General features: G+C 34.2%; 1 protein-coding gene across 3 annotated transcripts in view; it reads right to left on the reverse strand.

Annotated features, from left to right (window-relative positions):
* The window catches only part of AP3B1 (adaptor related protein complex 3 subunit beta 1), a 235,658-nt gene that overhangs the window by 112,746 nt on the left and 104,536 nt on the right, over positions 1–18,376 (reverse strand). For all 3 annotated transcript variants that reach the window (XM_061430031.1, XM_061430033.1, XM_061430032.1), the window contains 4 exons: positions 17,080–17,142; positions 14,207–14,339; positions 8,677–8,786; positions 1,535–1,711 (listed from right to left, as the gene is read on the reverse strand). In XM_061430031.1, the coding sequence (XP_061286015.1) occupies positions 1,535–1,711; positions 8,677–8,786; positions 14,207–14,339; positions 17,080–17,142 (483 nt within the window). The remainder of the gene's footprint in view (positions 1–1,534; positions 1,712–8,676; positions 8,787–14,206; positions 14,340–17,079; positions 17,143–18,376) is intronic.

Genomic DNA, 18,376 nt, shown 5'->3' on the forward strand with positions numbered 1-18,376 from the left:
ACTGAATAAAAAGTTATGGAATACACTTTACAATTTCTGAACATAGAGTACTATGCTCTATTATTGGTTATTTACTGCTCCAAAGAACCTTTATTTAATTTTGTAAGACATAACTACTTCAGTGTTGAGTAACATAGTAATTTTGTATTAACTTTTCTTTGATGATAATCTATAAGCTAGATTGATTTATTGCAGCCAAACCATTGTTATGATGCACTGTATTTGGTAGCTCAGTCGTGTCTGACTCTTTGCAACCCCATGGACTGTCGCCTGCCAGGCTCCACTGTCCGTGGGGATTCTCCAAGCAAGATCACTGGAGTGGGTTGCCATGCCCTCCGCCAGGGAATTTTCCCAACCCAGGGATCAAACCCAGGTCTCCTGCATTGCAGGCAGATTCTTTACCGTCTGAGCTACCAGGGAAGCCCATTGTTCCAATAAGGCCATAAAAATCATATATTCTAGGTATCGTGGTAACATTCACAATACCATACGAACAGTAAAAACAATGAATGTCAGGCTAAAACAGTGTTTTTATCAATAAAGAAGCAATTCAACAACAAACAGTTTTCCCCTTTTACTCAGTTTTCAAAAAATAACTCATTGCATGAACTAATTTACATGACACTTGGAAATGACTAACTGATTCCTTTCAAAGACTGACTTAAAAATATAAAGATAAAATCTAAATCATAGAAATATGCTCAAAATATTTGCGATTATTTGGTCACAAATTTGATATACCCATCAGCCAAAGCTATATTAATACAACTCACATCACAATTAGGAATGAAGACAACCTGAAAATATAAAGAAATTAATTTGAGGAGTTACTTGAGAATTTCTCATTCTTTTTCCTTTGTCTAAACAGTTATTTAGACAAAGGAAAAAGAATGAGAAAGATCCTATTTTATACCCAGAAGTGATTCTATGCATTTTATACATACAGGCTATTTCTCTAATCAACAGTTCCACAAAGTCAACTGATTTAAAAAGTGAATATTCTAAACTGCAAACATGGTCAATTATACCACTATTAAAAATATTTAATGGTTTTCCCTTCATGTGGAGGATCAAGTCCTGCCCTTGCCTACCTTTCGAAACTCAGCTTTAAGTTTCCTGGGGGCACCGGGCTGTGTCACGACTCTGACCCCTTGCTCTCCTCTCTCCTTATTCTATATAGTAAACCACTCTTTAAAAGCCCTTAGTCAGGAATCTTATCCTTTATGAAACTCTGTCTGACCTCTCTCCTCCTTCTATTTCAGACTTTCAATAACTTTCTTCTCTGGAATTCCACTGTGTCACAATACACTATTATAGTACTTATCATGTACTATTTCATTTTTTTATGTTTTTCTCCTCAACTAGACCAGGACATCATCTCTTTACACCACTACCATCTAAAGTAAAACCTTAAAGAAACAGGCACTGGGTAATTGTTGAATGGACAGACTAATGTATAAATGGACATAGCTGCTTGATCAGAGCAAAGAAGAAAGTAGATTCCACAAAGGTAGACTACGGATTAGTCTCTTACCTGTTTGGAGTTGGTTAAATACAATTTTGCTCCAAGATTTAAAATCTGCAGTTTCACAAGATCATCTTCGCTGGTGAAGCTTTTAGCCGTCTTCCTCAAAACATCAGGGGCAATTTTAGGAACTCGTTCACAGTTTTCTCCAATTAGCCAAAGAATACTTGCTCTAGCCACAGGAACCTAATAGTAGAAGCAGATAACATCGAACCATTGCAAACAAAATAATCACACTCTCCTTAATAGTAATATAGAATAGGCTTTAAATATTATAAAAGGTTTTACACATTTATTAATTCATTTAACATATATCCAGGAAGTCCTCTTATATTTACAGATTTTCTTCAGTTACCAGAAAATCTGATTTTTTAAAACTGATTTCATAAAGGAAAACCCACTGGTCTAGAATCTTGATTCTATCAGAGATCTGCAAACTCCTGGGCCAAATCTGTCTAGCCTAGCCCATTTGTTTATTTATCATCGCTGCTGCTCCTGTGCTATAATTGCAGAAGAGCAGTTGAAACAAGTGTGTTAGTCACTCAGTATCTCCAGGCTCCTCTGTCCATGAAATTCTCCAGGCAAGAATATTGGAGTGGGCTGCTATTCCCCATAAAGCTGAAAATATTTACTTATCTATCAATTTACAGGAAAAGTCAGCTGACCTTTGCTCCAGGGCATTGGTTCACAACTCTCAATGCCTATACAAAGCATCCAAGGTTAGGATTAGAGTTTGAGTGAACTCCGGGAGTTGGTGATGGACAGGGAGGCCTGGTGTGCTGCAGTCCATGGGGTTGCAAAGAGTCGAACATGACTGAGCAACTGAACTGAACTGAACTGAGGACTGTAGGCTTTTGTTATCAGTTCTAAGACAGTAGTTCTATGATGGGGCCCTGGAATCAATGCTCCGTGAAGCATCACAGATGATTCTTGAGACAGGTGGCTTGCAAACCACATTTTGAGAAGCCATGGACAATACAAAGGAACAGAGGACCCATTTAAGGCCTTGATTCCAAATCAAAACTGTTATTGTTTTCTACTTATCTGTAGCTACAGCACTGACAAAATTACCAAGGTCCGCTTATAAAATCATGAATGCTGGTCTATTATTTGGTCATCAATAAAAGAAATAGGAATAAGATAAACTTGTCCAATATGGCATTTTTCCTTATATATTTTTAATAAAGTACCTTTCCATATAATTTGCTTCTTAAAAATAAATGCTTTGCTAAAAATTGGAAACCTTCCACCAGCACCATTAAGAAGAACATTTTATTTAGAGCATGCAAATTAGTTTTATTACTATTTATTTGTATTCTCCCTTATTCCAAAAGGAATTTGAAGGGGTATGCAAATTAGTTTCTGTGAACATTTTCACCTGTATAGAAAATTTGCTTTCTATAATAAATGAAAAAAACCACTGGCTATCATTAAGAAGTAGCATCACAAGAAGAGGTAAGACTCTTTATGAAGTTCTTTTCTCATTTCTCAAATAAAGTCCCAATGTTTTCATTACAGTTTCACAGCTGTACAGAGAATGACTGTTAAGGAAGAAAGTGAGAATGGAGACCTTTGCAAAGTGAGAATTTTATCACAATATCTACCATCTCCAATTCCTTCAAAACACCCATTTTGAGAATAATAAAAAATTATTTAGACATCACTAAGTCAAGTCATTCACCAGAATGAGGTCATCAGAAAACTTTAAAATCAAGTACACATTTTTAAATAACATGTTAACATTACCATCTTTAAATTAATATTAGAATAAGTTTAGTAAGAGAGAAGAAAATTAGTATATTTACATAATAATTTTAAGTACTAAGCATAAGTAATAGTAAAATACTAAATGCTATTACAGATCTACTCATGTATTATGATAAAATTGATATCCTTACTGTATACTGATTTTTGGGAAGAAAGAGGCTATTTCCACTGTTCCAAAGGTTACACTGCATTAAGGTCTTACTTCCAATCTATTATTTTAAATTGGGCTAAAGAATAGTAATTGAGTGGTACATTAAATTTTCCAGTATGAAGCAATTCAAGTTGCCTACCATAATGAAATGTACCTCTAAATAAGAATATATGAGCAACTTCAGATTTCAGTTATGCTAGATTTATTTTTCTTAAATATTTTATTATATATTGCTAGTATAAAAATTAGAATTCTATGACATATCACAATCTATTACTCCACTTTAATCCTTTGGTTATACACTTTTTTTTTTTTTTCAGTTAAAAGGACAATCCCCCAAAGGTCTAAGAGATTATTTTATTCCTATTCATTAATATACCAAGATTAAAATAATATTCAAATATTCTAAACATACTGCATACATTTAAAATATAAATCTTTAAAAAATTAAAAATCAGTAAGTTCTAAATGTTCATACTGAAAATCTCAAGATGGTAGCGGTGGTGCGGCGGGGCCAGGATAACATTCAGAGAGTCCAGAACTAAGGTAATAAAATTTCCAAGTAACATTTTAAAAACACAGAAAATTTCTCCACAACAGGAAGTTTATCAATAAGTATATTGAAACCAAGCTTTCTGTGCTGACATTAAAAAGCTTATAAAACTGACAAACCTAATTTTGTGCATTTGGCTGGAATCAGAATCATAAAATTTTCAGGTTTCAGCCCTGCCTTTCCCTCCCTGTTAAATTATAAGACTCTCACTTGTACACTACTGATTCTATGAATCCGTGGCCACTATTTTCAAAGGTTTGAAGCAACTGAAAACACAGTACGAAAATTAGCCACTTTTTGTTCTCCATGGCTAAAGCCAAACTATTAACACACATGCACACATATGATATAACACTTTCATTATGAACCTCTACTTTTCAGTATTTCCAAAGACAAACTGGACTGTAAGTGACTCTGCTTGAGCCTTTATTCTAAATGCCCTGAGCAAGTGGTTAAGTGCACTTTTTAAACCTTCTACCAGAAGGCAGTTTCCACTGCCATTTTAACCTATTAACCTGCCTGCAAAAACGAATAATCTTTCCAAGCTGACCACAGCAGTTATAGAAAGACATCCAGAAAGATTTCACAGGTCACTCTGTAAGCTGTTCAATTTAAAAGCTATTGTGTTACAATACCAGCTCACTGCACAATGCAACAGTGTATGGTAAAACCTGCAAAAACATCAATTTTATTTAAATTTGTCAAAGGCACAATCAGAAGACATCTAAACAAACTGCATACAAATAGCAAATCTGATGCAATATTCTGCATCTGGACTCAATATGCATTAAAACTTAAGTGTGAATTAAGCAGGGGTGGCAGGGCAGATGCGGTTAACTTGGGAAATGGCAGGCGTTCAGGTAGGCAGCTGGGCAAGAAGTACACAAAGCACTACTTCAGTATCACTCAGCAGTCTTTACGAAATAACATCTTTCAACTCTCCTTTTGTAATATAAAATCCTCACCTGTCCCATTCAAGGTAATATGTAACCCTGTTAGAACAATCCTCAGGTAGCATGCATTTCATTCTGGAAGAATAAAACTGTATTTTATCTATTTCTCCTTGCATTTACCATAGACTTTTCCTTCACATATTTATTTAGTTGCCATATTTTGTGCACATATAGGTAGGTATATGTTTTTAAATTTCTTTGTACGTTGGCCTTTTTGAATTTTATGCCCCATTTTATCCTGTTAAAAGCCCTTAATTAATTTTAAATCTCACATTCTTGTTGATATTCACTTAGTTATCTCCTTCCCTACTTTCCTATTTTCAACTTTTATAACAGTGTTTTAATTATAAATAGCCTTTATCTGGCTTTTGTTTTTCATTCCAAAGTCTGTCTTCTAATGAGAGAATGCAGTCCATTCATATTTAGAGTAGCATATATTTGATTTTTACTCTTCCATCTTCTTGATTTTAACTCTTCCATTTTAATTTTTAAACATTATTTACATTTAGGTTTTCTTTTTTTTTCCTTTTTGTGAATTTGGAATTTCTAGCATACTTTGTATTCCACTAATGGTTATCTTCTATCTGATGAAAACAGAAAAATAAGCTTTGCTGTAAGATCTGTAAGGAAGTATGTACTTGGCGAATATTCCATCAACTGTTGTAGAGAAAGTTGATGCAATCAAGAATTTTGCTGAGCCCCACACAGGGACATAATCAAAGACAACAAACTCTTTTTCCAAGAAAGCCTGTCGCTTGCTTGATCCAGGTCTCACGTACAGTCACAGGTTTCGTGTGTAAGCCACTGCATCCCCCAAAAGCCCTCACACTGCTTTGCCTTGCCTCTCCCTGTCTAACAAGACCAAAACAGGCCTAACAGCACAAGACGACTGGAATACAGAATTCCACATTCCTATTTCTTTCTCATAACCCAACACACGTTTCTCTGCCATTATTTACAAGCAAGAAATTAACTATTTCCCCTACCAAAACCCACTGCTTTCACCCTAAGATAATCTATTTTCACCTTGAAAAGTGAAAGGGAAGTCGCTCAGTAGTGGCCGACTCCTAGCGACCCCATGGACTGTAGCCTACCAGGCTCTGCGGTGCATGGGATTTTCCAGGCAAGAGTACTGGAGTGGGGTGCCATTTCCTTCACCAGATCTTCCTGACCCAAGGACTGAACCCGGGTCTCCCGCATTGTAGGCAGATGCTTTACTATCTGAGCCACCAGGGAAGTCCTTGCTACTTTTTAAACACATGAGACTATGAAAATAATCTCACCTCCCTCTACTCTCTTCCTCCCATGACACCTTCAAAACACTTTTATTCTGAACTAATCACACCCTACCCCTAAATTTTCTAAGATTGCTCAGTATTTTTAGTATCAGATTAGAATTTCCTTTATGTTATGGCCCTTCTTTTTTAAGAGTTCTCATTTAGTCTATTTTTATACATTTAATTATGTGTATAAATATATACATGTATTTGTGTAAGTACTTCTGTTCTTTGATTGCCCTGATCTAGATTTCCAGCTTTGGCTCATTAGTTCTTGCTTAGAAAAGTGGTTCTTACTAGGCGATGTAACACTTGTCTAAAAGGTATCTAAATACCTGTAGGAGTATTTGTGATTGTTACAATGACTAAAATACTATTGAAATCTGATGTCTGGTTACACAGAGATGCTGCATATCTATCTCAGTAGATATGAGGAAAAAGTTTTACCCTCCTACTTCCTATCAGTAGATTATTGACAAATAATGTTAAACACTTGCTCCACATATGGGCAAATGGACCAATTTAATGCCTAGTTTGTCAATAATTTGGGTGAATCAAAAGGAAACAACAATAAAGTCCTTGCCAGGGCAGTGAGTGGACAACTGAACTGGATACAAAAAAGAGAGACTAGAAAAGGAAGACAAATACAGCAATAATGTACTGGTTAAGAAAGCAGACCTACTTACTATATGACCTTAATCATGTTACCTAACCTGTCTGTGTCTCGGTTTCCTTTTTTTAAAAACTATCTTATTAAAAATTTTTTATTCTACCATTTTATATTTTTCTTTTGCCGTTTTGGTTTTTCATAAATTTTATTGAAATGAATTAAGTTGCTCTATGTTGCTCTATATTTGTTATAAAGTTTAATAATCCTGCCTCCAATTTCTTTTATGTAAAATAGAATAGAACCTACTTTTCAGAGTTGTAATTACAATTAATGTTTTATATTTTTAGGGTGCTTAGAATAGTGCCTGACATATGATTAACACTATAGGAGTTATGTTAAATAAATAACCAAAACAGAAAGAGCAACAAGGATGCTTATTAAATTCAATAGCCATGATCATAAAAAAGTTTACACTAAACACTACTCTCAGTGTTTCATTTATGTTGACTCATTTATTCCTCACAACAGATCTATAAAGTCATTAGTACATGTGTTTCAATTTTACAGAAAAGAAAACTGGAGCAAGGAAAATCAAGTATTGCTTAAGATCACAAAGCCAGTAAAGGGCAGAGACTAAATTTGAACCCAAGTCATGTCATTTTCAAATCCAGTCTCTTAATCTCTCATATACAGTCTTTATAAGAAGTCCTGACTTTGATTATTAACCAACAATAAGAGTAGACATGAAGAAAAAGAACTGTGGTGAGAATATAGTAAAAGATCTTTCCTTTCCTCTCACTTATTCACTTATCCATCCACCCATTCCAGTTTGGATTCAGAGACTCTCACCCTACTCTATAGGTTATAATCCTTTTACTATTATGTATTTTGTTGCTCCAATTAGCCAGTGGAAACTCTTTTAAATTCTGACATCTCTACCATCCCATGAGCAGAGCCATGTTTTTATGGCCCAACAAGATGTTCTTTCCGTGGCCCAGCTCTAAAATTAGCCATTTCTCTAAGGAGTCCTGGTTTCTTTAAATGCTGAATGGAATTTAAAAACCAAAGTCTTCCCAAAGCGGGGATGTGGTACTACTTTGTACACTGTGCATGAACCTTGGAAACATTCTAAAGTGAAAAAAGCCAGACACAAAAGGCCACATTATCACATGATTCCAACTGCATGAAATGTCCAGAGAAAGCAAATTCATAGAGATAGAAAGTACATCAGTAGTTGTCAGGGGCTGAAGTATGGGGAGGATCAGGAGCCTTGGCTTAGGGACTTGATTTTAGGGATGATGAAAAGGTTCGGCAATTGCCCAACCTGGTGAACACTCCAAAAGTCACTTAATTCTGGATTTAAACGGGTGAATTTTATGCTATGAAATTATATCTCAATCAAAACAAAAGAAAACAAACAGGATCTGGGCACTAGGTGTGGGGTTATCATCGCATGTAGGTCCTCTTAAAGGCCACATTAAGAAACGTATCTTTGTACACTCATGAATGCATTCATATGTACATACAAATGTGTGCAGACACACACATACCTGCACATATATACTCCAACACACCTAGCTATCTACATAAAGACAAATGCAGTTCACACCGACATGTCCAACTCCAATCCAGTATGCAGTATTTCCTGTAACCTTTCCCTCTTTCAGATCTGTGATTTCCTTCCATAATAGGCCAGAATCTCAGAACAAGAATCCAGACTGTGCAGCTCTCTTATTCATTATACTTCAGTATATCTATTTATTTTAACAAAACCATAATTTACTGAATAAAATTTGGTTCAATTGGTACTGAAAGCAAAGATCTCTTAACTGGTACTCACAGTGATACTATCCAAGAGTTTGGCCATATGCTTGATAATTTCACCATGTTGCATGGGTTGCATTTGCAGCAATTTCTTAATAACAACCACACTTTCAGCAACAACTATTTCTGGAAAAAAATTAAAAAATCGGATTATTCGTATTTAAATATGAATTTCAATTCAATTCAAAGTCAATTCAAACACAGTATTCTTAGTAAAATGTACATTTAATTTAGCAAAACATTCCACATTTCTTAAATGACTAGGAGAAAACTAAAACACGAGAGAATATCCACAACCCAGATCCCTTTCCTGCCAGATCTCCCTGGCAGTGCAAGTACTTCTCCATTGAAGGTTTCAGTCCCAAGAGGCGCTCTCTCCTTCAGGGTCTGATAACTGCTCCCAATCCTCAAGCCCTTTCCCTTTAATTCTAGATATGGCAAAGGCTTCCCACCTCTGCTAGCCGGCTAGCCCCAGGGTATTACAGTACATCTTGTTGGTTTCCCTTAATCCCACCCACAATTAATAAATAGTTCCTTCATTAAACTCTTTTCAATCATCTCTTTAAACTGTATCATCTGTTTCTTGCCAGGGCCTTAACAGTAACTGGTACTAAGGGTGGCTCCAGGAAGCAGATCCTCAAACTGGGATTCCGAGATTGCATTATTATAGACTAATTAGTGGTCCAGAGTTACGTCTTTGGTGGCACCAGCAGCAAAACACAATAAACCAGTCAGAGCACCTGGCTTTATGGAATGAATCTTATATAAACAATTACTAAGGTTACCAATACCAAAGAAAGACACCAACATTACCTTTCCTTGTTATTCTGGCTTTTTTTTTTTTTTAATCAGCTGGGATTCATGGATATTAGAGATTCGCTGGTATACACTATAAAGGTTTATTTTAATATTACCCTGAAAATATGCCATGACTTGGGTTCTGTTACTCATTTTCTCTGAAATATATTTTCTTATCTAGCTCCCTTTAAAAATACAAGCAAAATTTTCTATCATTCTAATTATTATTAAAATATGCATTTCATATTATATTTCTTCATGGGAAAGATATATTAATATTTCATAATGTTTTAGTTTGCTGCTCTTGTTGTTTAGTTGCTAAGTCATGTCTGACTCTTTGCAACCCCATGGACTGTAGCCCGCCAAGGCTCCTCTGTCCATGGGACTTCCCAGGCGAGAATACTGGAGTGGGTTGCCATTTCCTTCTCCAGAGATCTAAAATCTGATCTCCTGCATTGGCAGGCAGGTTGCTTGCCACTGAGCCACCAGGGAAGCCAATGTTTTAGTTTAAGAAATGATGTATGTCTTTTAATTCTCATAATAACATACGGTAGGCAGCTTATTATCAGCATTTTAAAGATGAAGAAAGAAAGATGCACTGGAGAATTCAAACTCAGGACTAGAATCTACCATTTTATCTTTAATGTTCTATGTTACTATGAGCAGGTGTTGCTTTTACAAAGACTGCCTCTTGGAGCTAGAGAAAAACAAAGACAAATTGGAATGACACTCTGCCCTCATCAAACTTACCCTCTGCTAGGAAACATTAAGTGGTTATATAAGAAATTACTATGCAATGTAATGGTTTTGAAGAATCAATAGTATAAAAATTTATCTTTTAAAAACATATTATTGCAAAATTAGTCCAAGTTTTTTTTTAAGTTGTATATTTTTAATTATTCACGTGTACAGGCAAGGTTGACTAACCCTAACTATAGTTGAAATAAAATTAGGCATTATTTACCCTTTGGAGCCACCTTATCTTCTGATCATTACTGTTATGGATTACCACAAACTTGGTGGCTGATAGCAACATGAGCTTATCGTTTTACACTTCTGAAGCCAGAATTTAACATACGTCTTATAGAGCTAAAACCAAGGTGTCAACAGGGCTAAGTTCTCTGTGAAGGTTCTAGGGGGGAAATCCATTATTTTCCAAATTTTAGAGGCTGCCCACATTCCTCGACTCAAGCCCCCTTCCAGCAAAGATATCATTCTAATTTCTGCTTCTGACATTTGGTTATATTGGGTCCCAGATTATTGGATGAAAAATCTCTCTATCTCAAGAATCTTAATCACATCTGTAAAGTTCCTTTTGCCACATTAGATAACATATTCACACGTTTCAGGCATCAGGACCTGAACATCTTGCGGGGGCGGGGTGGTGGTGGTGGTGGTGGGGTGCTATTTACCTAACCTAGGTGCCTTCCCATTCCCTTTGAGTAATTCCACCCTATTTTTCCTTTATGCTACCTCCTGGCTTTCAAAGACCTCAGCACTCCCCTACAAATACAAAATGAACTTGTGTTCTGGGCCTTTCCAAGCTTTCTCTTTGTCCTCAACAGAACTTAATCGTACTGACTCCAAGAATTACAGCCTACTATTAAAAACAAAACAAAACAAAACAAAAAAAACAACTTATTTTAGAAAGAACACGTAACAGGGGATTTGCCATCTAACCAATTTTTAAGCATACAATACACCACTGTTGACTACAGGTACAGTGTTACACAGTAGATCTCCAGAGCGTACTCACCTTGCTAAGTAAAACGCGATGCTCACTGATTAGTAGCGGCTCGCTTTCCTTTTCTTCCAGCCCCTGGCAAGTACCTTTCTACTCTTGAATTTTATGAATTTGATTATTCTAATACCTCATACAAGTAGAAACATTCAGTATATACCTTTCTGTGACTGGCTTATTTCACTTCAGGTTCTCAAGATTAGTACAGCCTACTATTATCTTCATTTTACAAATGAGGAATCTGAAGCACAAAGAGGTCAGGTAATTTATTCAAGACAACATTAGCATTCAAACATAGGTAGTCTAGTTCTGCATGAGAGCAATAGCCAGCAGCTGAGTAAGTGTTCAATAGATACGAAGACTACAGTATACTTGTTTTATATTATTGTGTCCCTCCGTTAGAATACGAGCTCCTTAAAGGCAGGAACTTCTTATAGGCTGGTGAATACCTTATTCATCTATTCTACACTCACTAAATACCTCAACTAATTAAAATTTTCAACAAATGTTTATTATATAAACAAAATTTAAAAAATAGTCTTTTACCCCAATTCTTTCAGTTTACAGTAGATGGTAAAAAAGTTTTTCAGACCAGCAAATTTTGTGAAAGAAAATCAACTGGGAGTTAAATTATTCTAAGTCAAGTCAACTGAAAATGCAGATTTCTCCCTAAGGTCTTTAAGAAATCTGTTTATCAGTGAATCTTACATTGTCATAATGGGCTATTTTAGGACAACCTTCAAGTCTTCCTAGAAGTCCTGTCCCTGACAAGAAGGAAGAAGTCAGCAGCAACAACAAAACAATCCCCAAAGCCCTACAGGTCCAAGAAGAATATATTAAATATATGTAAAAACAATGTAGCCTCAATGCTGTCCCTGAAAAGCTGCAAGATACAGTATCCAAAGAGCTGATGAGGTATTCACAATATAAAATCAAAGAGGCAGAGATCCTTAGAGGTCCCAAAGGTCTTACAGATTTTAAAGAATCTGAGGCCTCATTCATAGCACTTATTCCTAAAAGCAGATGTTTCAAAAGAAAGACAAAGAGGCTCTCTTATAACAATTGGCCGTTATAAATGAAAAATATTATTGCTTTCTTTATTGTTACTGAGCCAGATTTCCAAACTACAGAAGTGTAGCACACACAATAAAGAGTTAAAGAATCAGGCTAATGATAACTATGCCATCAGAACCTAAAAAATACAATTTAAGTTTCTTAATATTCACAGCAGAAAAAAAAGGTCCATGGTTATAAACAGAGTTTTGATTTACCAAAAACGAAAGTCTAAACATTAAAATATCAGTTTAAATTCATAAATCTACCTTTAAGAATGATTATAAATTAGTCTCCTCCCATTGTATAATTGTAAAATCATCTAGTCTTCCCTTAGAAGTACTACAAGGGTACAGAATATTCATCTTTTTAAAATGAAGTGAATAAAAAATATTTTTTTAGAAATCAATGTGCTAGAAAGCTGAAGTAGAAACATCTGTTTTAATATCCAGCTTGAAAATTTCACATGAGAAAAAAAGAGTAAAAATACAAAATTGAAAAACCCTGAATACATTTTATATTTGAAAGAACTAGCCAGTGTTCTGATTTGTGTGCTTTTTGTATGCAATCAAAGTGAAATGTGTCTTGTTTGATCAAATAGGAAGTCATTATTAAAGACACAGGAAAATGAAGGCATATTTTTAAACTCACAATTTAAACTGTGACAGAAACAGACACAAAGAGGATGCTATTATTAAAAGTAGAAATAGATAAAATGAATGACATTTAGCACCCTATCCTCTGTAATTACCTTCTACAGTCAGTGTTTTAAAAAAGTCTATTTCCTTGATAATTTCTTTTTGTCACTTATTTGGAGTTACAATACTACACACAGAAAAATGTTCTCTCCATTATAATATCTTGAATTGACAGGTTAACAGTTATAATTTTATGTTGATTGTAAAGATCACTCTTATTTGGGGACAAATTTTGTTTCAAAAAGTTTTTTTCATTAGAAGTACTTACAACAATGTTACAGCTCTCAAAAGCGATCTACTTGTGCGAAAAGATAATTAGGAGTAATATTTGTAGCAAACAGCTATTTTTCAAATAAAATATAAAAGTAATCAATTTTGTTATGTTTCACCTTATGGTTGCTATGTCATATATGCCTGTGTTTAGATATGACATAATTTTATTTAGAATCCCACAAATAATGTCAATAATTTTATACAGAAAATTATGTGTTTCCTAAAAAGAATCCCTTGTTTTAATCTCTTTTTAATTAAATAAATACTTTTAAAGGTGAGAGTTGAATCTTTTTTCTTCAAAAGGTTTCATTTATTTTAAACCCATATCATAGAAGTAACTGGTATTTTACCATAGAAAGAATGAACTCTAGACTATGTATTTTACTGGATATTACCTATCCAGTTCTACAAAATGTTTAGACACTGATTGGCTTAAAAACATGAAGGTGTTCCAAATTGATGACTTTTACATTTAATTAATCTTGAATATAAAATTATTAAGTTAATCTGGAAAAAAACAACTTGAAATTACAAGTTTAACGTACTTTTCTGATCCAGCCTTTTTAACTTCTCCTGTTGTAAAGTCATTTGCCTGCTTTTAGCACCCTCTGCAGGTGAACCAATATTATACATGACTTATATGCCATTAAAAACCAGTAAAATGGAACCTTTGTGGAAAGAGTGCAATGAAGGTGATTAAACTGTGAAGAAATAAAATAAACAGACTACATTTTCTTAGTTCTGTTCAGGCAAGAAAATTCTGTTTTTAAGTTAATTATCCAATGTACTAAATAAAACAATAACAAAAAGCTTGTGTGTGTGCATATGTGTATTTCAAAGACAATACGTTACTCTTCATTGTAATCACGGACATACAGAAAAAGCTCAAAGGCAATACAAAAAAAGATATTACAATTTGTAGATCATGCCAAGAATATTCAAATGATAAATTATTTGCAAGTAAAATGAAACTGCCAACTCACCATCCCTGTTGGACAGCAGACACACCAGGCCGTTGAGGCATGTGTCAGAGACTTCTGTGATGCTGGTTGCACATCTGCCTATAGTTTGAATAGTGGCTGCTGCAAACTGTTTATCCTGGCTTTTCACATAGGTCTAAAAAACATTGTCTCAATTAGTTTACACACTGGTACTATCAAGCAAAGAAAAATATCCCTATAATAAGAAGCTTTGTCAAAATCAAATTCTAGAATACACAATCTTCTCATCTATAGGAACAAAAGAAAGTCCACCTTTTGACTTAATTCAGTTCTGTTTTTTCACTTAAAGAATGTGACTGTAATACAGGCACATTTTCAAGTCAGGTTCATTCACCTGTGGCCACAGTAGCTTATAACTCCAAAACAGGTAGTGGGGGAGCAGTCACCCAAGACAGCAATTAGTTTAAGTGCAAGGTTGAAAGAAATGATGAGACCTCTCTTTTTGAAGGTTTCAGTTCATTTAACCAGCAGCATCTATGAATCTATGAAAAAAGGGTGGCCTTTTCAGAGATACTAAACCTAAATATTGAGAGAAGTGGAGAAAAAGGAGCAATACGCTACCGATAAACATTTTACTTTAAAAAAGGTTATCTGAATGGTGGTAAAACTACAACAGCCACAGTGAGAAGCATTTCAATAAAGACTTTATAAATATACCTAATTTGCAATAAAATAAAACATCACACTTCTGAAAAAGATTTTCTTGAAAAAAATGTTTTAAAAATACAATGTAAACCACGTATTTATACAAACTTAAGAAATTAATCACTTATTTGCTACAAGCCTAAAAAATTTTCCCTTTGCTTGTTACTTTCCTAATTCAAAAACTAAGCTTTTATTGTGTACAGACAGAAAAAAGATGTACTTTTAATAAATATGCACGTTTATGTACAAAATATAAATGGATTTAAAATCCCATTTTCAAGTGCAATTAAAAAAAAAAATTCCCAAACTCAAATAACAAGCACATAATGTAGAATTAACACCTTGTTCATCTAACATGCAAAAAAGGATATGCATTTAAATGGTGTCTAAACGACAAATGGAAGACAAAATCCAAAAACTATCTAAAAGACACATGAAATTGGTAAAAATGGTACCAAAAACATGATTAAAGGTTGAAGAAATAAACAAATTAAATTTCTTAGTTCTCTGTAGGAAAAATCAACTGTATTTAAAACCACTTCCCAGTTGATTACCTAATTTCCTCAATCACAGAAAATAAGTCCTTTGAAAAGTTCTCTATTATTTCAAAAAGTTATAAAGAAACTGTAACACCTATGGGCATAACACATAAACACAGAAATAAAGTACACATATAGACAGTGATAAAAACAGATGTATAAAGAAAGAATATACTTAAAAGTCTGACTGAAGAATGGACCTTATGAAATAGCCTGATATTAAATGAAATGACTGGATTACCAATACTCTGTAATAGATAAACAATGCCATAAAATTACCTGAGACTCACTCCCTACAACTCCAGTAACCTGACAGAAGCAGAAAGTAGAAAGCAAAAGGACATCCAGACAGATTACACAGATCATACATGACAGCAGAATAAGGGACAACTGCAAGCACAGAGACAGAAACTTAAAAGTAAATTAGCAAACCTATAAAAATGAATTACAAGCCACATTTAAGCAATGTTCTATACCCACAGATTACTAGCTAAGAACTTGAGATACTGTATATTCTGCCATGCAAATATAAAATAAGCATATATCCTAATTTTATAAGAACTTTTTCTAAAAAAACATATAGCATAAAAGTATAGTAATCCAGTTAAAAAATTACAAAGCATGAATATATTATAATATCCCACTACTCCTGCTAAAAGTATAAGATCACATAGCCAAAAAGAAATACAATGTCTATACAGCTAAAAAGAAATTTAGGACAGGCATAAAGAATGATTATAGCAACAAAATAACTTTAATCTATAAAAGCTGTGTGTGTGTGCTCAGCTGCTCAGTCCTGTCATACTCTTTGGGACCCTATACACTTAAAAGCTACCATCTATCACACAACCTAAGCAAGAACACTGGACTGGGTTGCCATGCCCTCCCTCCTCCAGGGGACCTTCCCAACCTAGGGATAACACCCGTGTCTCCTGCACTGGCAGGCTGGAGTCTTTACCACTGAGCCACCTGGGAAGCCACCTATAAAAGCTGGGGGTAGACAAAAATTCTGGGAATACTGTGTGGCATGCAGTATACTTTAGTTAAGAAAAAACTGCTGATGAAATGTAAAACCAGTAATATTGATATAAGGTTTTCTATTACTGTGCTCTACCACTAAGTCTTCAGAGCTAACTCTTTCATCATAAAAAGCCTAAGAGCCATGAGGGAATGTTTTTATGTTTTTGGAGCATGTGTATCTGGGAAGCATCTCAACTATCCACATATAGGATTTTAAAAATACAGCAAAACATTAACAATTAAACAATCATGAGAAGGGCAATTTTAAACCAATTTTTTTGAGCTATACATGAAGCTAGCGGACACTGTCTAAAATAGAAGCAGACAATCAAATAGGGACAACCAAATAAGAAATGAAGCCATTTTCCTGAGTACAGAGTGTAGCACAAACTATTGATGATGATAAGAAAGAGTTTAAACTAGTCTCTCAAATTCTACAATATGAAAGGGACTACATTTTATTTCCCTCAAATTTAAAATTTGTAGTTGATATTTATACTTGAAAACTTATAAATTAGTTGTCAACCTTCTTCCAAATTATACAGTTTTATTTATACAATTACACACATCTAAATTGAGAAAGATATATATCTAACTTTAAACTGAACAGATGTTTTAGAAGTTATTACATAATTAGCATTGTACACAAACCTGAAATTCTCGAAGAAGAGTTGATATGTTGGCTTCATTTGCCAAGTTTGTCAAAATTTCAAGCTAAGGTAGAAAAAGAGAAAGTAAACGTTTTTTGATGCTATGGAGAGAGCAACATGGAAACTTACAATGCCATATGTGAAAAAGATAGCCAAAAAGAATCTGCTGTATGACCAGGGAACTCAAACAGGGGCTCTGTGACAATCTAGAGGGGTGGGATGGGGAGAGAGGTTCAGGAGGGAGGGGACATATGTATACCTATGGCTGATTCTTGTTGATGTTTGACAGAAAACAGCAAAATTCTGTAAAGCAATTATCCTTCAAATAAAAATTAAAAAAAAAAAAAAAAGAAAGTGAATTTAATAAAGGTTAGCCATTTAATAGAAAGGTAATTTCTATTTCAAAAAAAATGCCTATTACAAATGTGAGACATTACACCTTTCGGGTGAACTTTGCCTCCCTACATCTACAAACAGAATAATGATATGGTGCTTAAAAAATAATTACAAAAAAGAGAATTCTACAGCTTCGTTAATTGTTTGCTCCAACTTTACAATTTATTATCTAATTAACCTAAACAACTTATGGCAGTTTTCTTTTTCTTTTAATAATAAAGTTAGAAAACAACTTGCCCTCCATGTAATACCTCTATATTCCAGATACCAATTAATTTTTTTGACTAGTTTTCCTTCATCCTACCAAACCAAATATTTAGACATTTTAATTCTTTCTTCTGGATTTAGTTAAAAGAAATGTGCAATTAAAAGTTCATCTCCAATAGGTTTGCTGAAAAAATTTCAGTATCTACTCATAAAAAAATATTCAATTTATCTGAAGGAAAGCTTCAAAAAGGAAAACAGGAACACAGAACAGATGGGACAAACAGAAAAATAAAAGATGCAGACATAAACATATTCATATCAATAATTACATTAAAGGCAAATGATCTAAACACTAATTAAAAGGCATAGATTGTATGAGTTTTCCTATATATTCTGGATACTAGTCAATTTTTAGGTTATGTACTGGAAATATTTTCTCCTAGATTATGAACTGACTTTTCATTTTACTTTGATGAGAACATCTTACTTTGTTGTACTATTTTAAAAAGTAATTAACACAGAGAAAAGGTAAAAAGCAGTTTTTATCTAAGCCATTTGCTTCTAGATTTGCCAAAATGATGCCACATCATCTCCAAACACATCTTGTACGTATTTTCTGCAAACAAGGACATTGTCCTACAGGCCACAATACTACCAAGAAAACCAGGAAATTAACACTGATACATCAAATCTAT

This window comes from Bos javanicus, chromosome 10 (genome assembly GCF_032452875.1).
Source record: "Bos javanicus breed banteng chromosome 10, ARS-OSU_banteng_1.0, whole genome shotgun sequence".
NCBI lineage: Eukaryota > Metazoa > Chordata > Mammalia > Artiodactyla > Bovidae > Bos > Bos javanicus.